The following is a 24,431-nucleotide window of genomic DNA, read 5'->3' on the forward strand; positions in this document are numbered from 1 at the left end:
CTTTATTTTTAATATGAAAACCTCCAGATTCAAAGTAGAATATAAGTATTCTTTACACATTTTAGATATTAATATTTTGACCATTTTTTCTGTCTTTCAAATGTCTTTTAACTGAATTTCTGACGCCTCTCATCACATGCACTAAATATATTTGTTATGGTGTCCAATTCGTTAGTCCCGTCCCGTGTGGCTTTTAGGCATCATGCTTGCTCAGCAATGTGTGTCCTCTTTTTAACTGCAGCCTCTGCGTTGTCCTGGGAAAATGCTATGCTATTCTTCCTTCCATGTCTAGGAGGTAAGCAATGGAAGAGGTAGGGATGGAGCCAGTGTTAGCAGTGGCGAATCTATATGGGTCTGCATCAACTCAATTCTTGCCTCCTTGAAGGAAAGAATTTGTCTGAGGGGCAAAAGACAGACTAAGACAAGTTTTTGAGCAGGAGTGAGAGTTTATTAAAAAATTTTAGAGCAGGAACGAAGGAAAGTAAAATACACTTGGAAGAGGGCCAAGCAGGCGCCTTAAGAGATCCAGATGCACTCTTTGGCCTTTGACTTGGGGTTTTATACATTGATGTGGTTCCAGGGTTTGTGTCTCTTCTACCCTGATTCTTCCCTTAGGTGGGCTGTCCGCATGCGCAGTGCCCTGCTGGCACTTGGGAGGGGCTGCGTGTGCACTGTGTTTACTGAAGTTGTGTGCATGCTCACTTGAGGCGGTTTCCCCTTATCTTCCAGTGTTCCTAGAGGAAGGTCATATACCAGTTAAACTCTGCCATTTTGCCTCTTAGTGTGTGTGCTTGAGCCCAATCACCCAACTCCTGAGATCTTATTGGGAAGCTGCTGATCACTAGCTTTATGTGTTTTTTCTCTCTTAGGAGACCGCCTTTCACTGGCACCAGCTATGACCAATTATTATTTTAAAAAGACAGTTTAACAGCTGCCAGGCCATCACTTGATGGTCACCTGACATTCCTGGAGTTGGAGGATACTCTCCTTCCCTAGTCATATCTGCCTAACTACCTATTCTAACACCAGCATTTATGGAGGATTAACTTTGTGCTGGCTATTGGACTAAACAATTTTACATGTATTGTAAATTCCATGAAGAAGGTAGGAGTATCGTCCCCATTTTACAGGTGAGGAAACCGAAACACAGAGAGGTTAAGGAGCTTGTCCCCAGATTACAGAGGCTCTGCTGGGTTGGGACCCAGGCAGTCAGAGTCCATAGCCTGCACTCAGAATCTAACATACCTGAAAGTACTCTCTGAATCTATAGAATGTGTTCAGTAATGAGAATGTTATATCTTTTGAGGATGAATTAGATTTGTTGAGAAAGCAAAAAATCACTCAGAGCAAATGTTTTACTGGAACTTGGTAATCTTAGTGAGCTGTATTCTTTTTTAGTCACTGTTTGATTTTGATCCTGAAATCATACTTACTGATTTGCTTGTTTTTCTCATAAATGGGCACTGAAGACATTTTGTAGAGGGGACTTCTGAAAATGTTCAGAGCAATAGCTGCAACACTGGAACAAGGCTTTCCAGTTAGTCATAAGTAACCACTACCTTGGCGATGGAGTAAGGGAAGGTATAGAGAACAGAAACTCATAGTTAAAAGGAAGCCACAGTTAACTATCAATTATCGTGAGGCTGTGGAGGAGCAGAGACCTAAGCCATCCTCAGTTTTTGATGGCTCATAACTGATGCATACCAATTAGTGGCCCAGCAGGTGGTAGGATGCGGGTAGCCAAGCCTTGGGGCTGTGCCTTTGGAGTGGGAGCTGGAGGGAAGCAATTGGAGGGGTGTTGTTTTCTATTTTCCTGCAGGAGTGAAGAAGAGTTTTGGCATCTTTCCACCAGCCACAGGAAGCAGTGGGCAAATCGGGGAGCCTAATTATGGAACTGTGCTGGGGGGTGAGCTCATCTTCCCATGTTTTGACAGGAAGGAGGTGTGTTTACATGCCTAAGTTTTAGGACAGCACAGCTTCCCATGCCTTGTCCACAAAACTTCATTGCCAGGATTAGAGAATTCATCCTGAGTCTGCAGTAGAATAGCAGAATAGTAGAGCAGCCCTATCTCTTTCTTGGAAGCAGTTGGCAATGAGCAATCTATTTGCAAGCAAAAGACATACTGTGAGATGGGGTGTTATATGACGTTAATCTACAAAATCTGCAACTCAGGTGACCTGCTCAGCCCTGGCTCCTGGAGGAAGGCTGGCCGTGTGCAGTGAAGGAGCAGCAGGTGAGGTGGGGGAGGGCATAGGCGTGGTTGTGTGTAAACTCAGGATGATGGTACCTGTACTCCTTAATACAGTGGTGGGAGAGTTAACACAAATATGTGCTTTGCCCAGTGCTGTTATTATCATCAATCCATGCCCTGAAGCATTCACGGATATTACTCTGTTAAACAAGGTAATTGTTAAATGAATATGGACGTGAATTGGAGAAAATATTTTGTGCACCCGCATAAACATGCTAGAGGATTTCACAACAACCAGATTAACAACCACTGGTACTATGAGTGGCAAGTAGCTACTTGGGAAGATTTGTCTGATGGTAAGTGACTTGTTATAAATGGGATTCACTGACAAGGGTGGTGACCTCCTGACAAAAGTATGATTGGAATACAGCCAGTGATTCAGCAGTGTCCAAGAGATTCATGCTGAGTGTTGAATAGCAAAGCGTGGCCTGGAGAGAAGAGGTCTGGGAAGGCTGGGAGAGTGGGCTTGGAAATGGGAGGAACTGTATTGAATAAAGGCAGAGGCACTGGGACATGAGGAAGAAGTTACTTTGCAATGCTCCTGGTATCTGGGGCAGGATTGGTTTCTCAAATATTCATTGTGACCAGATTGCAAATTTCTTGTGGGTTTGAACTTTCCTGAATTGAATCTGAGGATCTTTCTAGGTTCTGAAGAAATTGGCAAAATTTTACCCTTAAGGCCAAGTGGAGCTACTGATGAATTTCAAATGATTAAGTGAAAGTCAGTGTAGTGTTTCTGCAGGAGCATTCTGGGCACAGCGTGGGGAACTCACTGGGGGAGAGCAGGCTGCACAAAGAGATTGGTGCAGGGCTTTTGCTGGTCCAGGAAGGAGTGGAGGGGGCCTGACTGAAGTAGGGGAAGAGAGAAGGGAAAGTACAGGGAGGTGCTGAGAATGCAGGAGGCTGTGGTTTGTAGGACAATGACTGGATTGCATGGTGACAAAGACAAAGGGGCCTGAGGTGATTCTCTGGCAATCAGTAACCTGGGGCCAGTCAGTAAGCTCTGGGATGTATCTATGGGTCAGGCAGGTGGAAATTCCCATAGTCAGTTGGATAGGCACTTCTGGAACTCCAATACCTGTAGGTGATGGTTGAAGCTCTAGTTTAGAGGCCCTAACCCAGGAAAAATAAACTGCATGAGCAGAGAACTGGCTGGGGAAAACCAGCAAGAGAATGTACAGAACTTTCATCTCATGAAATGAAGAAACTGAGAACATCACCCACATTTCAAGTCAATGAACCTTGACATCAGTTATCATCAAGTGTGACTGTTTCTCAGGCTAGAGTGGACTTAGGTGGTATGAGGGCTCTGGAAGAAACAAGCTGTTTACTATGGGAATGGAAGTGAACATACCTCAGATGGAAAGGTTCAAGTTCCTAGTTGAATCTTTTACTTGCTTTGGGAATTTTCTTTTAGGGCCAAGTTTCCCTTTGACCTGTGCAAACCCCACATCTCCTGTAAGATGCACCTTCTCCTCTGTGTTCTGAATGTTCACAGCACTTTCTAAGGCTCGATTTTTGCTGGCAGTCCACGCAGGCATGGGTGTGGGTCATCCAGCTAGAGAATAAGCATTTCTCTCTATAGCCCTCTGCAACTCCCAGGATCCCTTTGGAAATGGAGCAGGGGCTATCTAAGGAGTACTAAGCTGGGTTGATCAAATGCAGCCATGGAAAGAGAAATGAGATTATTTTTTCTTGATAAGAGCCTGTGGAGGCAGCCTGGTGGTAACTCTTCATTGATGAAGGTTGAACAAATAGGGAAATGAAACTCTGAAGATGTAGGTTGAAGAGGCCAAAGAAAGCCTGGGCACATTTGGGATGATTCTGTGTAGCCTAAATGTCTTTGATCGTCCCGAGAGAGCATACTTCCCAAAGACATGATAGCTCAGTGAGGAATCCAGAGACTATTATATCACACTTCAGAAGTAATCAATTACCATATCCACATGGCCCTAGATAAATAATTTCATTCCTGAGGTTTTTTTTTTTTTTCAGCCATGTGGTTCTGGTTTTATAAACATGAGATTAAAAACTGACTAGAGATGAGCCCTCATAAGGAGGTGGCCGGTCAGGGCCTGTGAGGTGCAGGTATTTGTCTCCCAGGGTCCTTGGATGGAGCAGGGATGGTGGGGGTGGGCATGTCACGACTGCATGCATGTGGGCAGGCCTTCTGGTATGAAACACATACTGAATTACCAGACTTCAGAAGCTATTTTTTTCTTTTCCATATATTTTTTCATTCATAACAAGCTTTGCAAAACTGCCTTCCAAATGGAGGGTCAAATAATTTTGATCATGAGATCAGGAAAAAACAAGTATGAAGTACCTTGGACTCTACCTTTGTTTTTGTTTGCATTTATGGACTTGGGTCCACATCCATGATAGCTCATGTCTATAAGTAAATGAGCAAGCCACCAGATCTCTAGAAGAGAAGCCCCCAATACTAGGTGTGTTGTTTCAGAGTAGCCTTACATTAAAAGACTTCTTAGTCAATAGTGACATCTTATGACCTTTGATATTACAGTTACTGATTTTGTTGAGACAGGAATACTGTCTTCTGGGACTAAAGGAACAAAATCATATTCATTTGTTCATCTAACTCCTATTTCATTTTTGTTTTTGTTTGTTTTGGGGTTTTTTTGAGACAGAGTCTTGCTCTGTCACCCAGGCTGGAGTGCAGTGACACAATCTCAGCTCATTGCAACCTCCGCCTCCTGAGTTCACGTGAGCACATCCAGCTAATTTTTGTATTTTTAGTAGAGATGGGATTTTACCAAGTTGGCCAGGCTGGTCTTGAACTCTTGACCTCACGTGACCCGCCTGCCTCAGCCTCCCAAAGTGCTGGGATTACAGGTGTGAGGCACCGTACTAGGCCCCAACTCCTATTTCCTTGTGCCTCCCATGTTCTTGGATCTGAGAATACAGTGGTGAACATGAACCTTACAAAACATACAGTTTCATAAGACAGAGTGCAAATATTATAGCAAGTAAATATGAGTAGCTTTAGAAGAGGGCTTTTGAAGCGAGCCAGCAGGGCCATGTGGTAGATAGAGGGTTACAGGGATATGAGAATATATCCTTGAGGAGACCCTCCAGAAGTGCACAAGGACGTGGACAGGGAGAGGCATTACTGCATCCTTGTGGTACAGCATGGCAAACAATTGGGGACTAGCTAGATCAGTAAAACGTCTACTTTTGGATGATTTATGTGGTGGATGCCACCAGCAGGTAGAAGAAATGCACAATACCAATACCAGAAGTGCTAACATAGTTGTCAAATCATTTGCTATGTAAAAAGATTGTAGAATAATATGGTTTTTTTTAAATCTAGATGTTTATTCACCAAATGTATAACAGTGGTTATTTCTGGTCAAAGGAGACTTAACTGTTATCAGTAGTAGTATAAGCATACTTCCTTTCTCAAAGAGAGTATGAATTCCTGTAAGTAAATGTTCATTAAAAATAGCAAAAACTCTTTAGAAAAGAGAAAAGTGTGATGGGGCTGGTCCAGAAAACCTCCTCAGGCATTTAGGTTGAGTCCCAAAGGATGAGAAGAGTAAGAGAAGAGCTCCCCAGGCCAGGGGCATGCCATGTGCAATGGCAAAGGGAGAAAAGGGCTTGGTATATCTGGGTATCTAATAGGCATCTTGGGAGGTGAGGCTGTAGCGTGTGGCCGGAGACAGGTGGCACAGGGTGGAGATGAGGTTGCACAGTGAGCAGACCAGGTCCTGCAGGGCCTGGGAAACCACAGCACAGAGTCCGGTTATTAGTCAGCATGTGAGGCTCAGTTGTGCACATTTGAAAAGCTGCCTGTCTGCCTGCCTGCTTGGTGGGGATCGGATTGGAGGCAAGGGAGAGTGGCAGCAGGGACATAGGTCGTGGCTATTGATGCCGAGCTACTGGGAAACATTGATAACTTAGACCAGGGTAGTCTCAACCCTGCCAAGCATCTAAAATAACCCATGTTCAGGTTCTACCCCAGAACAATTGAATGCAGTTTCTGAAAGGAGGGCCTGAGCATTCACCTTTTAAAATAATATGCCTTAAGGATGCGAATCTCTAGGCTGGAGGTTGCCAGTGGTGTGGAGAGGCAGGAAGCGTTGAGGCATGCATTAGAGACAGTGTCAGTCACCCCCATTGCTGGACCTCCCAAGACCACCCTCAACAGCCTTGAGCTTGTCCTGGTTTAGGAGGGTGGTCTCTTCCCATAAGTGAAAAACACACATGAGATTAGTCATTGTACAACTTCTGGAAGTGACAAAACATGTCTCATGTCCACACAACTGGATTTTTTAGTTATAACAGCCAGAACTGGAGTCTTCCATTCCAGTGTATTTTCCTTCATTTTAAGGGTGAAATAAGACCTGGATCCACCAAGGTCTTGGGACAGATTGAAGAAAGACCCTGAGCAGGGCTGTTTTTTTGCCTCTGAAGGCTGCCTTCCTGAAATCTCATGAGGGGACTATGCTTAGTTCCTGCTGTTTCCACAGTTCTTAGAAAAATGCAGCCTATCTTCATCCTAGTTTCTCTGTCATCTTCTGCTCTGTCAACTTCTGAGGGACATTTAAAGCAACGAATATTGGCCGGCGTGGTGGCTCACGCCTGTAATCCCAGCACTTTGGGAGGCCGAGGTGGGTGGATCATGAGGTCAGGAGATCGAGACCATCCTGGCTAACAGGTGAAACCCCGTCTCTGCTAAAAATACAAAAAAGGCAGGGTGTGGTGGCTCACCTCTGTAATCCCAGCAATTTGGGAGGCCAAGGCGGGCAGATCACGAGGTCAGGAGATCAAGACCATGGTGAAACCCCGTCTCTACTAAAAAATACAAAAAAAATTAGCCGGGCGTGGTGGCGGGTGCCTGTAGTCCCACCTACTCGGGAGGCTGAGGCAGGAGAATGGCGTGAACCCGGGAGGCAGAGCTTGCAGTGAGTGGAGATCGCGCCACTGCACTCCAGCCTGGGCGACAGAGCGAGACTCCATCTCAAAAAAAAAAAAAAAAAAAAAAAAAAGCTGGGCGTGGTGGTGGGCGCCTGTAGTCCCAGCTACTCGGGAGGCTGAGGCAGGAGAATGGTGTGAACCTGGGAGGCCGAGCTTGCAGTGAGCCGAGATCGTGCCAGCAACGAATATCTGTGGCTTAGAATAAAGTGTTTTTTTTTTTTAAACACAAAGTCAAGGTATACACAAAAACTGGTGAGAAGCCTCATAGTCTGTAGTTATCACTAGATCCATTTGTTTTACACCTGAATAAATCTGTAACCCCAGTTACTAATTGTGCTTTTTTTCTGTTGATGTTTGTACTCTGCAGACTTGAATTCCATTATGTTAAATTACTCCATGTTTCAGCAGAAATAATATGCTTGACCCTTTAATATTTATTTGATTCTAAAACAAAATAGCAAAATAATGGCTTATGTATTAAGGTACTAGCCCATAGTCCAGCTTCTTGGGTATATTAGGGATCCATGAGCTATACTTTATACTCCTCCTAAACTTTGCATGCTACAGGGACAATAAATACTTTCCTGTCTAACTTTGGGTTCTCACTATGGAAACATCAGAGCAACAGCTGGGCTCTGTTAGATGTCTTTTCATTCTCTTGGCTGGTAAAATCTTTTGCAGAAACTTTAAAAAACTTGATGGCTAACAAAACTCTACTTTTAAGTGAAATCACTGATTCAAGTTGGCCAGATATTTGTCTTAACTGATTACGATTGCTAATTGGAAGTTTTCAAATGTTACCTTGGGCCCTTGGTGACCTAGAAACAGCCTTAAAGTTAACAGAAAGTGTGAGTCACTGTGAGGCCAAGATCAAACTGCAATTTAAGGATTCAGTAACACAGAAGGCTGCAGACCAAGACTGGAGGGCCACGTTCTTTACCATAAATGTAACACAATATTTCTATGAATATCTTATATGTCCTATGCATTTTATGGAACTAAATGGGACAGTTTAAATGTCTGCATTTTATCTAAACCTTAAGACAGCTTTTTGACTAGTTGCCACAAATGGGTCATAAGGCACTGCTCCTCCAGGCTTTCAGGACAGCAGGCAAGTCTGGGGTGACTGGGCTCTGGGCTGGTCTTCTGGGAGCCATACGCAGCCTCGTCCAATACGAGGCATTATTTTTCTCTGTGCTGTGTGAAAGAAGGATTGCCAAGCACGGTTCAGGAACCGTGCTTCAAAGGAACCATGCAGTGATGAAAACAGTTTAGATTCTGCTTTAAGTTTCATGGGGTAGCCTGGCATGTTATAAAGGAGTCTGGCCTGGATGTTAGGAGATCAGAGTTCTTACTGGCAACCTGTTTGGTCTTGCCCTCTCCAGACCCCATCCTTCTTCTCTGCAACATGGGGAGATCTCTGAGGTCATCTCCAAGTAATTGTCAATCTTGCCCTTGGATCATGCATAGCAAGAGCCTCTGTGCCGAACGCTGTGCTAGGTCCTCAGGGCCATGGAACTGCAGCAGGCAGCAAATACTTATTGGATGTCCCTTGGAGCCAGGGCTCTCGGCAGGGTCTCCTGGAGAAACAGAGCAGGAAAAGTAACTCTAGTCAGGAAGAATGGCTTTTGCAAGGACTCCAAGAATGAAATGCCCTTGATGTTGGGTGGAAGCTTGATATATCAGTAGACTGTGTAAGACTAGGGTGAGGAGGTTCAAGAAGGGAAAGTGGAAGACGAAGTTGGAGAGGTGATAAGAGATTAGAGGTCAGCTAGGCAAACTAGACTTGACCCTAGGTCAGTAGACATGTTGCACAAGGGAATGTCATGTACAAAATTCCATCTTGTCCCTTACTCAGGTCCTCTTTGGCTTTAAACAGCCAAGTTTTGCTTCAACAGCATGGCAGAGTCTTTTTGGGTAGCTTGGGCCCCATGGGTTGAATACTTCCTGCTACAGTGAGTTGTTTAGTGTCTCTTCCCTCACTGGTCTGTAATCCAAGGATGGGGACTTTGTTTAGCCACTGCACCCCAGCATCTTTGCACATAAGTGCTCGATAAAATTTGTTAAGCAGGGCACGGTGGCTCATGTCTATAATGCCAGCACTTTGGGAGGCCGAGATGGGTGGATCACTTGAGGTCAGGAGTTCGAGACCAGCCTGGCCAACATGGTGAAACCCTATCTCTACTAAAATTATAAAAATTAGCTGGGTGTGGTGGTGCATGCCTGTTATCCCAGCTACTGAGGCTGAGGCAGGAGAATCGCTTGAACCCGGGGGTTGGAGGTTGCAGTGAGCCAAGATTGCGCCACTGCACTCCAGACTGAGCAACAGAGCGAAACTCGGTCTCAAAAAAAAAAAAAAATTGTTAAATAGAGGGAGATAAAGCCCTTGCCCCATAATTACACTGCTTTTTTTAGTAAACGAATGCAGGAACAGAAAACCAAATACTACATCTTCTCACTTATACGTGGGAGCTAAATGATGAGAACACATGGACACATAGAGGGGAACAACAGATACTAGGACCTACCTGAGGGCAAAGGATGGGAGGAACGAGAGGAAGAGAAAAAAATAACTATTAGATATTAGGCTTAGTACCTGGGTGAAGAAATATGTACAACAAACCCTTGTGATGTTGTTTACCTATATAACACACATGTATATGTGTCCCTGAACCTAAAATAAAAGTTTAAAAAAATTGTTTCGTTACATATTTTAAAAATCCTAATTGTAGGCCAGGCGCGGTGGTTCATGCCTGTAATCCCAGCACTTTGGGAGGCTGAGGCAGGTGGATCACGAGGTCAGGAGATCGAGACCATCCTGGCTAACACAGTGAAACCCCGTCTCTACTAAAAATACAAAAAATTAGCCGGGCGTGGTGGCGGGCGCCTGTAGTTCCCGCTAGGAGGCGGAGCTTACAGTGAGCCGAGAGAGCGCCGCTGCACTCCAGCCTGGGCAAAAGAGCGAGACTCCGTCTCAAAAAAAAAAAAAAATTAAAAAAATCCTAATTGTACAGAGTTGGGTTAATTATAATCCTTTGTTCATGACACATTGTCATCACTGGTCTTTGCATGATTATCTTCTAGTTTATTTTATATAATATTTACGAATATAATAGAACATCAAGGAGACTATGACCTAACCTAAAAAGCAAGGTGTTACTTCTAACTTCCATCTCTGTGCTTCCCAATCTCCCATCCCTAGGCCTGGGTAACCAATACTTAAATATGTGTTTATCACTGTCTTACGGGGTTTTATTGTGGGGTTTTTTTTCAGTATTTTTTTTTTACTTTTTTTTCTGTACTTCAATGGACGTATTTTTTAAAGTATTACACACATATGACACATTAGATTATATAATTCTGATTTTCTGCACTTTGTTGTAAAATGTATGTTCTTCTTGGACTTGTTTTGGTCACTCAGCGTTATGTTTCTGGTGGTCGTCCATATTGTCATGTGAAGCTGGCAATATGGATTTTCACTGCCTGGAATTTACCACAATCTTTATCTATTTTTTCCCTTCGGAGGGCATTTGGGTCATTTCCAGCTTTTGACAATTACAGATAGTGCTGCTGAGAACATTATTGGACTGTCATCCTAGTACACTGGTGCTTCAGTATCCCTAGGGAAGGTTTCTCAACTTCAGCACTGTTGACGTTTTGAACTGAATAATTCTTTGTCGTGGGGGCTATTCTGTGCATTGTGGGATGTTTTACAGCATGCTTGTGTCAGCCCACTAGATGCCAATAGCATTCCCTGCCCTCCACCCCTGTTGTGACAACTAAAATTGTCTCCAGATACTGACAAATGTCCCCTGGGGGTGGGGGCAGAATAACCCTGGTTCAGAATCGCTGCCCTAGGGTATAGCAATACAACTTTTAGGTCATGATATTAATGTTTAATTTTACAAGATAGTGTTAATTATTTTGCCAGTTAAACCTATATATCCTCGTATCAACAATATATGAGTTAGTTGACTTGCATTCTTTTCATCACTTGGTATCATTAGACTTCTAATTTTACCAAGTAGATAGAAAATGGTATCTCACTGTGGCCTTAATTCATAGTGCCCTGATTGATAATCAGAATAAAATATCTCTTCATACCAGTTTGTTGGCTGTGTTCATGTATTTTGTTCATTTTATAGTTGTGTTTTTGAAGTTTAAAATATATTTTCATATATTCTTGATTTGAGTTTGTCTATTAGATATATTGCAAATGTCTGCTCCCAGTGTATTGCTCAACTTTTTCTCATTCTGATTGCTTTGGTCTTAGAACATACTTTAACATTATTTTGAATGTTTGTATCGTGTTTCTGAAAGAGCTCAGCAACGTTCATTTTCCTTTTGGTGTTTGGAAGCCCGAGAAACATGACCCATTAGCCTGAGACCCAAATCCGAGGCATTACATTGGCTTTGTTGGAAACTATGCCCCAAAGAACTGGTCAGGCTGCAGGCCTCTGGGTTGCTTTTCCAACTTGAAAACGGTGACCTCAAATCTGGGACTGTTTGCAGTGAAAAGGAAGATACCTAATGGATTTGGAACAGGCCTGGGCCCTGGAGTAACTCCTTATCAATCACAAGCAAAAGACCTGTGGAGGTATTGGAAAGCCAAAGGCCAAACACCCAGAATTCCTTAGCACAATATAAACACAATTAAGTTACGCTTTATAAGAAAATCTAGTTTGAGAAAAAGCAAAGTTGTCAGAATTAATTATTCAGTCTTAAATATTATTAGCATAAAAATCATTTCATTTGACTGATTTTATCATAGACTGGAACTAAATAAAATCAAGCCTCGAAAGTCCTGTGCCCTAGGAGAGGATATTTCCTTCTCCACCCCTTTGCATTATAGGCAAGGCCAGTGATCTGGTCATAGGGCATCCTGGATGTAGGCCCTCCAAGTTGGTCATTGTGCTGTCTGCCCTTGGTTCTGCCCTGCCACTTGTGATAGCAAAGCTACAACACATACATCATATGAAGATTTATTGTGGGATCTGAGGATGCTGAACCCAAAGAGAAGACAGCTTGGGATGTAGGTTCAGATAGCTGTCTTTAAATGTCTGTGAGACAGCCATTTGGAAAAGAGTTGGATCAAAAAGACAAAGTGCTTTTACATATTAATGCATTCCTCCTAGGGGATAGGTACTGTTAGTCCCCCATGTAGGGATGAGTAAAGTGGGGTCCAAGGTCACAGGGCTCAAAAGTGGTGACTCTGAAGACCAGACCCAGGCAGTCTGGCTCCAGAACCTCTCCAGCTCTACCTAGGAGAGTAAATGGAATCAAGGAATTTTGGAGGGAGGGGCTCAGTGTTTTGTTTTAAAGAGGAGAGGCCCATCGATTGGCAAGGTGGAGGGCATTTTGTGTGGACCAGAAGTAATAACACCTGCAAACTCCTGATCAAGCTGAGGGAAGGTGGCCTCATGATGGAGCTTGTAGGTATAGTTTGGCAGCTGTGGGAGCACATGGAGGAAAAGAAGACTGAGGCTGGTAGAGGGTGGTGTATGAGGGTATACTATGCCAAGCTCAGAAGGATGGCTGAGTCCGGGCATGGTGGCTCATGCCTGTAATCCCAGGACTTTGGGAGGCTGAGGTGGGTGGATCACTTGAGGTTAGGAGTTCAAGACCAGCCTGGCAAACATGGTAAAAACTCATCTCTACTAAAAATACAAAAATATTCATCCTTGGTGGCATATGCCTGTAGTCCCAGCTATTCGGAAGGCTGAGGCACGAGAATCACTTGAACTCAGGAATCAGAGGCTGCAGTGAACCAAGATGGTGAGATTGTGCCACTGCACCTCAGCCTGGGTGACAGAGTGAGACTCTGTCTCAAAAAAAAAGGAAGGATGGCTTAGATGTGCTTGTTTGTGGCTTCTGCCATGACAGGAGGGATGCTATCTCACTGCTCTCCTTGTTTCTGCTAGAGGCACCCCAAGTCCAGATCCATCTCTCCCTTCTTAGTTACAGAATTCTCAATCCCTCTACCTACCTCTTTATAAGGCCTGTATAACCTTGATTTCAAAATCTGACAAGCACATTATAGAAAGGGGAATTACAGATCAATCTCTTTCCAAAATAGGTAAAAAATTCTTAATAAATTAAGAAATAGAATCTAGCTGTATATAAAAAAATAATACATTACAACAAAATGTATTATCTTTATTAAGTTTATTCATGGTATGCAAGGTTGGTTTCACATTTTTTTTAAAAAAGCAGTCTTTGTAGCTCTTTAACAGAAAAAAGGAAAAATCATGATTATCTTAAATGCAGGAAAGGCATTTGACAGAACTTTAATACTTGTTTATAATAAAGATTTTTAGCAAACTAGGATTAGAAGGAAATTTTTTAATGAAGGCTATCTACCAAAAAAATCTATGACAAACCTTATACTTTTCCCTGAGATTTGGAACAAGAAAAGGAAGCATCACTGTCTCCATTTCTTCATAATGTTGGAGGTCCTAGCAAGTGGACTAGGGCAAGGAAAAGGAAAGGCAGATGAATTGGAAAGAAGTAGGTAAAGCCATCATTATTTAGTGATGAAACGATTGTCTACAGAGGAAGTCTAAAAAAAGCTGTAGAAACAGTATAATAAATTTAGAAAAATTGCTGGATACAAGCAAAATTTACAAAAAGTTTATTTCTATATACTATCAACAAATAGAAAATAAAATTTAGTTCAATAATATGTACAGTAGCATCCAAATTTATACCTAAAAATAAAGATATCTAAGACCTCTGTAAAAATTTAAACACTATTAAGAGAAATTAAGATAGCAGTAAGATTAGGTCTAAATAAAGGCTGTATATATCACAACCATAGATTAAAAAACATAGCAAAGATGTCCGTTCTTCAGATTTGTATATAAATTCAACATAATCCCTATCAATAGTACAGCAAAAAACAAGTTGACTTGTGAGAAAAAGTCCAGAAATCTACAAATATATATTTTAATGTATATTAACCTGATTTGTGAACAAGATACTGAAGTGGAGAGAAGGCCCTTTACTAAATGGTTCTGGGCCAATTGCATATCGATGTAGGGAAAAAAATGTATCTGACCCCTATCTTACATGATAACAAAAATCAATTAGAGTTGGACTCTACAAATGTAAATCTGAAAGTTAGTGAAATAAAGCTTTTAGAAGGACACATAGAGACTATCTTTAAGACCTGGTGTAAACAACAACAACAAAAATTAACACACAAAGGCATTAGCCATCAAAGGTAAACAGGACATTATTAAGAACTTCTGCTTATTAAAAGATGACATGAAGTGAATGAAAGACAATAGAGAAGGGAAAGATGTTTACAGAACATATAAATGACAAAGGGCAAATGATATTAAAAACACTTCTTCGCTGGGTGCGGTGGCTCATGCCTGTAATTCCAGCACTTTGGGAGGCCAAGGCGGGTGGATCACCTGAGGTCGGGAGTTTGAGACCAGCCTGGCCAACATGACGAAACCCCGTCTCTACTAAATAATAATACAAAAAATTAGCTGGGCATGGTGGTGGGTGCCTGTAATCCCAGCTACTTGGGAGGCTGAGGCAGGAGAATCGCTTGACCCGGGAGGCAGAGGTTGCAGTGAGCCAAGATCGCGCCACTGCACTCCAGCCTGGGCAACAAGAGCAAAACTTTGTCTTCAAAAACACACTTCTTCAAATACAAAAAAAAAATTCATTTTTTTAAATGGGCAAAAAATCACTTGGACACTTCAAAGAAGAGCATATCCAAATGGACATTAAAAGTGTGACAGTGTGCCCAACTTCATTAGTCATCAGAGAAAGCAAACTAAAAGCACAGTGAGACATCACTACACACAGATCAATGGCTAAAATGAAATAGACAAAATTATCAGATCTTGGCAAGAATGTAAAACAATCAGAATGCTCATCTACTACTTATGGGGATGGTAATTCATCCCATCATTTTTTTAAATGGCAGTTTTTAATAAAGATGAACCCAAGCATATCTTATGACCCAAAAATTTCATCCCAAGATACAGTACACAGTAATATATACATATGTTCACCAGAAGACATGTACTACACTGTTTATGACAGCACTATTCAAAATAGCCCCAAATTGAAGGGTACCCAAGTGTCATCAGAAGTAGAATGGGTAAACTACTGGAATACAGCAATAAGAAGGAATGATCTTCAAGTATACGTAACTATGTCAATGAATCCCACAGGTGTAATGTTGAACAAAAGCTAGGCAGATTATGATTCCTTTTAGATGGAGAATAAAACCAGGCAAAGCTAACTTTACACTATTTGATGTGGGGTGGGAGAGGGAAGCAGTTGGAAAGGAGCATTAAGGGGGTGCTGGTTAGATAGGTGTGTTTATTTTGTGAAAATTCAGTGGTTTGTGTACTTTTCTGTATGTATTTTATATGTTGGTAAAAAGGAAAAAACAGCTGAAGGACAGTGGGATGACAGAGTTAAAGATCCTGGTAGATGATGCCTGGAGTGAGACATGGTGGATCCGTAAGGACTGAAAGCAAGAAGGTGCTGGGGACGTTGAGAAAGTAGAGAATGCACATGCATTAGGAAGGTGAAGAATTTGGGTGAGAGGAAAGGAATGAGAGATTTGGGTGAATGGGGGCTTGTGGTCAGGGGTGGGAAGATTGGATGTAAGATTTCCAAGGTGGGCTAGTTATGTATGATGGTGAGGTCTAGAGTGGGAGGGGCTAAAGGTGGAGGTCACTGGAGTTCAGCAAGGCAAGGGATTGAGAAGCCCAGCAGGGCATTGAACAGGTGTTCCATGTGGACCATCACCACATAAGTCAGTTGTTGACAGGACTTAGAGACCAGAGAAAGAGAATGTCCCAGTTTTTAAAGTTTTTAGTCTGTACTTAGCTGCAAGGACAAAACCCAATTGAAACCACCCTAAGCAACAATGAGAATTTATTATCTTCCATTAGTGAAAGGCTAGGGTAGAGCTCCAGAATTGCTGGATACAGGCATTAAAATGGTCAGGGGGACTGCTTTCCTCTCCTTTTCTCCCAGTTTCAACTATGTTTTTCTTGGACTCAGGGTGTCCTTATAGTGAGTCATCCCTGATGGTACCAGGAGAAACCCCAGGTGTGATATGAATTGGCCCCACTTGGACTAAGTGCTACCCTTGAAGTGGGAGTGGAACTGCACCCCTGAAACACACTCATGGAAAATCAGGGGTGGCCATTTGTTGAGAATAAGGGGTGGCATACCAAAACCGTAGGTCCACTGTGGAAGTTAGTCCATGCCAAATTGGCCTGACCCTTGGTGATTTCTAATCAAGAGGGATGCAGTAAAGATGTGAGGACTCTGGTTGCTGCAGCAGCTGGTCATCACCAAAAACCTTTACTGGATGATTCTGTGTGGAGGAGAAAAACCACAGAGGAGGTCTGCCCATGGCCAGAAGCTTCTGTGAATTGCATGTAGGGGGTGCAGGGTAGTGGCATCTAGCCAGCTTGAGAAAGAAATTTGGCCTTTTCTGCTTTCTTACATCTCCACCTGACGTTTAAAGTCCCACATTTCAGAACTGTCTCTTGTCTCCTAACAGACTGAGTGTGCTTTTCTTCATTTCAGCCAGCTGGGTTTTTTTTTTAAATTATTATTATTTCGTTGTTGTTGTTTTTTTTTTTTTTTTTTTTTTTTTGCTTCATCTTCCTGTTTGTCTGTAATGCTCATCTCACTTTTCCATGTTGTCTGTGTGCATTTCTCTTTTCCTGGCTTTGTCTCAGGGAGGAGGAGGAGGAAGAGGAGCAGCCAATCACGGAGCCCAGTTCCGAAGAAGAGAGAGAGGATGATGCTTCCTGTCAGGGCAAGGACAGGTACCTAGGACTGGAGCCTCCCAAGCTCACACTAAAAGTGGGAGACTCCTTCCTAATGATAGTTCACTGCCTTCTAGTGGCCACCTCCCTTCCTCATTGACTCCCACTTGCAAACTCTTACTTACCCTGTTCACAGAGCCACAGAACCACTGGTTTTGTAGAAATACCTGAGCATGTTTTCATTAGAGAACTGCACTTTTTATTGAAATCCTACCTTCCTAACCACACTTTATGGAAAAAATCACTGGTTTTCTCCTCACCTTTCCCTCCCTCATTGAATGCTTTAGCTCAACCAGATTGATGGTGACTAAAAAGGCTCATCTCCCCTAAGAAGATTCTTGCCCTTTCAGCATTGCAGTAAGAAGAATTCCATATGTTCCTTTCTTCCTGATTTTACCAGCACAATATTAGCTAAAATGTGTGGATAACTACTATATTAATGATTCAGGTTTGCTTTTTATCCAAACAGGAAAATTTTCACCCCATGCATCATAGCAAAATTTCCCAGTATTTATTTTCACACCCAAGACAACTAACATGTAACTCTGTAGCCCTTTGGGGAGTTTGCTGTCATCTACTCACCTCCTCTGCACGGTGCTTTCTTTCTATCCTCAGGCAATGCTGACAGACATGGGCACCTTGCAGATATTTTTAAATTCTGTAGATATTTTCCCCAAATTATGTCTGTATAAAACAGTAAAAATTGCTCATGGGTAGTTTCATTTTCCAGTATTCAGAAATAATTCTAAAATTGAATGGTTTTCTTCACTTAATTGATTGCCACTGCAAATGGACATTTTAACTTTTTTTTTTCCTACAAATAAGCAAAATCAAATGCATCTTGGATGAATCCAAGTAAAATCTTTGCCAACTTTAGGTTTAATGGAGTCTTTGCTACTGATGCCTCATCTGCCAGGCTAGCAGTGCGCACACAAGTTCTCAGATGGGCTCGTTTGACACGCAGACTCCTGCCATGCCTGGGGGTCATAGAATCTTCTCTGAACTGACAAACTAATGATTGCTTGCCCCTGTTTGGAAATGACTGAGAAGAAGCCAGCAGGATGTGGAGAGAAAAGGAATGAGCTGATGATAGAGAATTAGCCACACATTTCAGGAAAGATCAGCATGAAACAGAGACCCTGCCGTGCTTAGAGCTAGTGATTGATTACTTAGAGGTGCTCTGGGAAGGGAGGATGTTTGGTCGCCATCCCACCTTCAGTTGAAAATGAGCTGTAGGAAATTCTGTAGGCTATCACTGAAACAGGGATATGCCTCCCTATCTGCTGAAAGGTGCATGTTCTGCCCACCTACACAAACCCTTAAACCCTCAGGTATGCACATGCTTCTGCACCTTCAGACCAGATGGAAGAATCTGGCTGGAAAAGGCGGCCTTCAAAGGCATCCCCGTTAATGGTGTGCTGTCTCTACCTAGGATTTTTATTATACAGGTAGATGATTGTTTATCTTATGCCTGGAAGAGTCTCTGACTCCACAAAGTGATGCCAGAGGGCATCCTTTACCAGAGACCATTAGGCTTTTCAGTTTTAGGAAATAAACATGTGCATGTTAAATACCAGAGCTTGATCTTGGTAGTACCTAGGTATTCATTAACCTTCATCTGGATGTTATTTGTTCTCTGGCGTAAACTTCTGAGACCGTAAAGGATTTCCCCTTCCTTCTGTTGGGTTGGTGTCTCTGCTGCCCTGCTTCCTGCTGGCTTCTGCTTAGTGTGTGCTCCCCGCCTGAGGCACTGCCCTCAGCTCGCTACAGCATGTCCATCTTCCCATCAATCCAGGGAAACTGTTGGGTGCCTGCCCTTATGTACAAGCAGAGCTCTGAATTTGAGGCGGGAAAGAAGACAGCTCACATTCCATGTTCACACGAACATGGCTGGGAGTCAATTTCTCTGAGAGAGGACTGGAAAAATGCAAAGTTTAACATAGATTCCCAGGTTATAAATGTATGTGTTAAAATATCCAAGTGTCTAAACCCAGCCCCCTGAAGATGGAAAGCTCTTTTTATAGTTTTATAATATTTAATTGACAAATTAAAAATTATATATAATGCCAGGCATGGTGGCTCACGCCTGTAATCCCAGCACTTTGGGAGTCCAAGGCAGGTGGATCACTTGAGGTCAGGAGTTCGAGTCCAGCTTGACCAACATGGTGAAACCTCATCTCTACTAAAAATACAAAATTAGCCAGGTGTGGTAGCGCATGCCGGTAATCCCAGCTACTTGGGAGGCTGAGGCAGAAGGGTTGCTTGAACCTGGGAGGCAAAGGTTGCAGTGAGCCAAGATCACTGGGGGCAACAAGAGCAAAACTCTGTTCAAAAAACTCTGCTCAAAAAAAAAATTGTATATATTTAAGGTTTACAAAGTGATGATTTGATATATGTATACATTGCATAATGATGACCACAATCAATGAACATGTCTATCACCTCCCATAGTTACTGTGTGTGGAGGGACTGAGGTCAGGATTTTATACCTGGAGGCAGAATCAGGCCTGTCTGAAGGCGTCTGAATGTCACAGGTGTAGTGGGAGGCCCTGGAGAAAGTATGAAACGGGCAAAATTTGTCTTTTTTGCCCTGGCCCCTCTTTTTAGCTCTTTGCCTTCCTCGCTGGCATTTTTTCTCCTTTTCTCTTAGCCATACCTGCTGTCACAAAAGGTTCTGGAAGCAGTCACTAAAGTGTATGGCTTTGTGGGATACCTCTTCCTCAAGGTTGGGCTTTTTAGCAGGAGGACAGATCTGCTATTTGACCAAGACAGAGATGAAGTTCCAGTCGTGGAAATTCAGATGCCAACACAAGCAGCAGGGAGAAACATGGGAGGTGCCGGGTGCAGAAGAGTCTTTGGGGCTCCAGTAAATTCCCAAAGTCTCTTACACCTAGAGGCTAGGTTTGGCCTGAGAGCCACCTCCTTGCCCTCTATAAGTCTTACCTCCTGGTTTGACAAACTCAGCATGTCAGGATTGCTTGGGCAAACCAAAGCTTCTGGTGACAGGCTTTTATGCTGCAGTTCGAGAAACACAGCTTGACTTTGAAGTGAGTGATAACAGTACAGAAGTGGCTTTTTGCCTGTCTCTCTTTTTCCTAACCTTTGCTCCTTCTCTCCCAAATCTTTTTTTCTTCTTCCTCCTCCCTGTTGGCCCAACAGCAAGGTCGGCGCTGCCTCAGGGCAGAGCCCCACTGGAAGGGATGCTGCTCCCAAGAGCTCTGCCCTCCCTGCTGTCTCGAATGCCAGCTCGCAGGGAAAGCCGCTTCTGGCTGGCACTGCAGGCAGGACCACCTGGCACAGTGGGTCCTCTGGGTCTGAGGCCACCCCATCTGCCCTCCTGTCACCCCCTGCCTCAGCTGCTCGGCCCTCCTCCGCCACACCAGGCTCCCTGAAGGTGTCACCGACCATAGACAAGCTGCCCTACGTGCCCCACAGCCCCTTCCACCTCTTCTCCTATGACTTTGAGGACTCCCCCCTGTCCACCAAGGAGAAGGAAGCAGAGTCCCAGAAGGAAAACAGGTAGATTTGCTCACCTGGAGGCTTGTTTGAGATTAACTCGGGGAGGAGAACACAGTGTGTTAACTGCACCCCTTGGCTTGGCTTCTGCCATGTTTTTTTGTGGATTTCAGCCCAAGCAGGGAGCAGTTGTGGCATAAACTTAAGTTGCTGACCCCTGACTAAATAATGACCAGTGTTTACATAAGATGCAGAGAAAATTGTCATCTGTTTGAATTAAGGGGATCATTTGTTAAAATATGGTTACTAATAATGGGTTTTTAAATGTAAGGTTTACATGTGTATAATGTGTCCAAATTTATACATCTTGTACCAAGCCATGTGGCATGAAGTCTTTTTGACGCTGAAGAATGTATCAAAGTCCTTTGCTATCTTTCCGTGCCACATTGTGAGTGGGCTTTTCTTCCTTTAACAGTTCCTCTGATTCTTTCTCTTTGAGCACATATTCTGCCTCTGAGCCTTACCACTTCCGATCTTTCTCTTCTAATAGGTGGGTGTCTTTATTTTCTTTCCCTTTTCTATAGCTTTCTGTTTTATATTCTAATGTATGCATTTTTCTTTTCAAAGAATGCTAATATCTTCCTACAACGTGACACACAATTACAGTTTGAACCACTTCATAGGTATTAATTACGTATTTTACTATGAACACTTAAATCTTATAAATAATGGAGATGGTGGCAGAGGGAGGTGTGCAAATCAGAACTCCCCCAAGAATGTTTAACAGGTGTCCACCTGTATTAATGCCTTTCACTGTTGCCTGCGTTATGAGCTCTCTGCTGGAGTGGGGAACTGGGAATAGAGTTGGCATATTTTGAACAATCAGTTGTCCAAAAATCAATAGTTGATCATTCTAATGAACATTTCATCTTAGATTAATTATAATAATAGCTGACATTTATTGAGCATTGTTTTTGAGCCACATCCTGTATTTTCCATGAAATTAGTACTTTATTACTTTACCCTTGAGAGGTAGGTTCTATTACAAGCGCTTACTACACTGAGGAAACTGAGGCACAGAAAGGCTAAGTACCTTGACCAGAGTCACTCAGCTAGTATGTTGCGAGGCGGTTTCAACCCCAGGCAGCCTGTTCCAGAGTCGCTTCCTAACCCGTATGTGGTGCTGCTGTCTGTCATTTAGGCAGTCAGTCACTTTCTCTCCTAACTGCACTCACCACACCCTGCCAAGGCAAGTCCTTGTCAGCAAGACGTTTTGCCAGAGCCTGTGTTTCGGGGACCCCAGTCTGGGTGCCCTACTCAACATGAAGCTGCACCATGTTTTAAATGAAGGCTTATAGGACCTGAACCTTGAAGGAAGCTCCTTCATACCATGAAAATGACCAGTCTTTATGGGTATCAGACCTTTCACCTAATAAATAGGAGGGCTAATCTAGATCTATGATCGTTAACAATTTTTGCTTACTATATCTGAAGGAATTTTAAAGTTTCCCTCCAAGTTTTGAGAAGCCTGTCTACAGATTTTTTTACTATAAGTTTAAATTGTTGATTTAATTTGTCTATTGTATATATGCTTTATATTTTTTTCAAAACCTTGGGGCTTTAGATTTAACTGATTTAATTCTGGAAAACACCTATGTATACCTACTTGGCAAAGCCAGTCCTTAGTCAAATGAGACTTAATTTCTGTCAGAAGAAGCCTGATTTCATGTTTCAGTTCAAATAAGCGAGCTCATACGCATCCCTGACAACAGTCTCATTTTTGGGGCTGATTCTCAGGTGGGCGCGTAGACAGAGATGAGGCCTGAGACCTTGCTTCTAGTTTTTCCCTGGATAAATAAAGCTCCGTCTTCTCCCTCCAGCATACTTCTTAAGGAATTCCCTCAGGAGTGATGTTTTCCTTTGCTTGGTACCCTGGAGATCTTATAGCACAAAGCAGTGCCCCACACTGATTCCACCTGCTCAAGAGTTTTTTTTCTTTCTAAAAATGGAAGGTGATTTTGGAAGGAGAAGCTGGAAAGGACTGGGAGACCCTAGGAGCAGCATGGGAAGATCCATTTTTAAAAAGAGCAGATATGGAACTTCAGGATCTGAAAATTAATTTCCTCTGATTTCCAGAATGGCTTTGTATACCTCCGGGAGTTGTGAACTGAGCTTCTTTTTTTTTTCCTTCTTTTTTTTTTTTTTTGTACCCCAATCGTACTATCCCAGTGAACCAAATTTGAATTCCTTGAAACTACAAGTTCTCTGCAGGTCTCTTCCAGGTCTACAGTTCCAGGATTGTTGTTATCTTTCACACAGTTTTTGCGGAATGAATCCAACATGACTCTTACACCTTCCAAGAACAATATCTATGTGCAAGTTAGGAGCTGAACATTTGACTGGAACAAAAATATATTGGTGATCTCATCTTTCCCAGAGAGTGTGTTAGCCCACGGTGGTGATCCTGGTCTTTCTGGTGATGGTCTCGGCCCTAGTTGGGGCTTTCCTGGGCCCCAGATCCTTCCCATTTGGTCTGCAAGCTTCACCGCTATTTATAGTTGTGGGGGTGGGAGCAATAGAAACACATAAGCTGTCCAGTTGAAGATACATGTAAATTGTGGGGGGGAAAAAAAAGCTGCTTGCTTGTGAATGAAGGTTGACTTTGATTTAACTGAGCAAAGTTTGTAAACTTTTAAAATCACTTCTCCAGCAGGAACTTGGATACTGTACAAGTATTGTTCCTATTGATTTTTCTGATGTTCACTTTTTGTGGTTTTCATGGGTCTGTGTGACCACAGATGGACTACTCAGTGGTTGACTGCGATTGAATGGGTTATAATAAAGACCGACCAGTTAGTCATTAAAAAGAACCCTCACCCTCCACACACACACACACAAAATGCTGAATAGTGAGTTGTATGATCTAGTTAGTTTGGCTGAAATTGAGAAGCAAAATTAGACTATGAGGCATTTGAGTTAATTGCTTAGACATTAGGAAAACCAAAGGAGGGAAAAACACATTCTGCTTGTTTTATTTCCATAGCGTCATTTAAACACAATTTTAGCAAAGTGATCCTGTTAAAACATTCTGCAGGATGTCCACTTGTGGGAAGGGAATTGTTTTAGCTGCTGGAGTAGGATGACAAGCTGAGCATCTAGGCAGCTGCTGACACAGGCATGGAGCCTGTGTGGAACAGGCTGCATCAGGGTCTTGTCACGGAGAGTGCTAGGTGTCGTGCGGGGCAGCCTCCTTCCCCTCCCTCATTGCAGTGCTTGCTGCCTGGTTTCTTTCCCTCTTTGCTCATTGGCTTTCTCTCCCTTCTCTATTTCTGCCTTTGTAGGTTCCTTTCATCCTTTGCTTTTGTGCTTCCTATGTGGCCTGTGGTTTGGGACCCCTGTTGAAAAATTAAACCAACACTCACTTGGAGAAGCAATTAACCTGTTTGACATGTAGAGTGTTGGGTTTTTAAAGAGAAAATGAGTACTCAGAAACCAAGTCCCACAAAGATGATGTGTTCACAGAGGATAATGGAATAGACTGGTATGCTCTGAGCCTCTCTCTGTCTGGCACTGAGAATATGCCAGCCATGTGACACTAAATAAATAAGGACAGCAACAGCCAAACTGACCAGAATTAGCAGCACAGGATAGATGTGGGTCGTATCAATATTTTATTTTCCATTATAATAATGAAATTTCTTATTGAAAACTGAAATTTCATCTCTCTATTCTTTTTTTAAAAATAGCCCATTTTTATAGTTTTTCCTACACTTAGTTTTTGACTTTTGAGTATATTTTTGCAGTTGTGATCAAACTGTATATTATATCCTGATGTTTTCATTTAGCCTATGTTATCATTTTTCATGTTGTCACTTATAAAATTGGTAATCATTTTTAATGGTTGCATAATAGTCCACTGACAAATAATATATCATACTTTCATAGCCATTTCCACATTTCTACCTGGTTA

The 24,431-nt window shown here is 42.7% G+C and overlaps 1 protein-coding gene across 13 annotated transcripts in view; it reads left to right on the top strand.

The window, feature by feature from the left end:
- FHOD3 (formin homology 2 domain containing 3) overlaps positions 1-24,431 on the top strand; it is a 483,155-nt gene that overhangs the window by 335,776 nt on the left and 122,948 nt on the right. For 5 of the 13 annotated variants that reach the window (XM_016933541.3, XM_016933542.3, XM_016933543.3 and 2 more), the window contains 3 exons: positions 16,916-17,005; positions 20,165-20,524; positions 20,937-21,011. The exons of 5 other annotated variants lie outside the window; for them this stretch is intronic. In XM_016933541.3, the coding sequence (XP_016789030.3) occupies positions 16,916-17,005; positions 20,165-20,524; positions 20,937-21,011 (525 nt within the window). The remainder of the gene's footprint in view (positions 1-16,915; positions 17,006-20,164; positions 20,525-20,936; positions 21,012-24,431) is intronic. 3 more of the 13 variants (XM_016933544.3, XM_016933546.3, XM_016933545.3) reach the window with 2 other exon arrangements.

Source organism: Pan troglodytes, chromosome 17, assembly GCF_028858775.2.
Source record: "Pan troglodytes isolate AG18354 chromosome 17, NHGRI_mPanTro3-v2.0_pri, whole genome shotgun sequence".
Lineage (NCBI taxonomy): Eukaryota > Metazoa > Chordata > Mammalia > Primates > Hominidae > Pan > Pan troglodytes.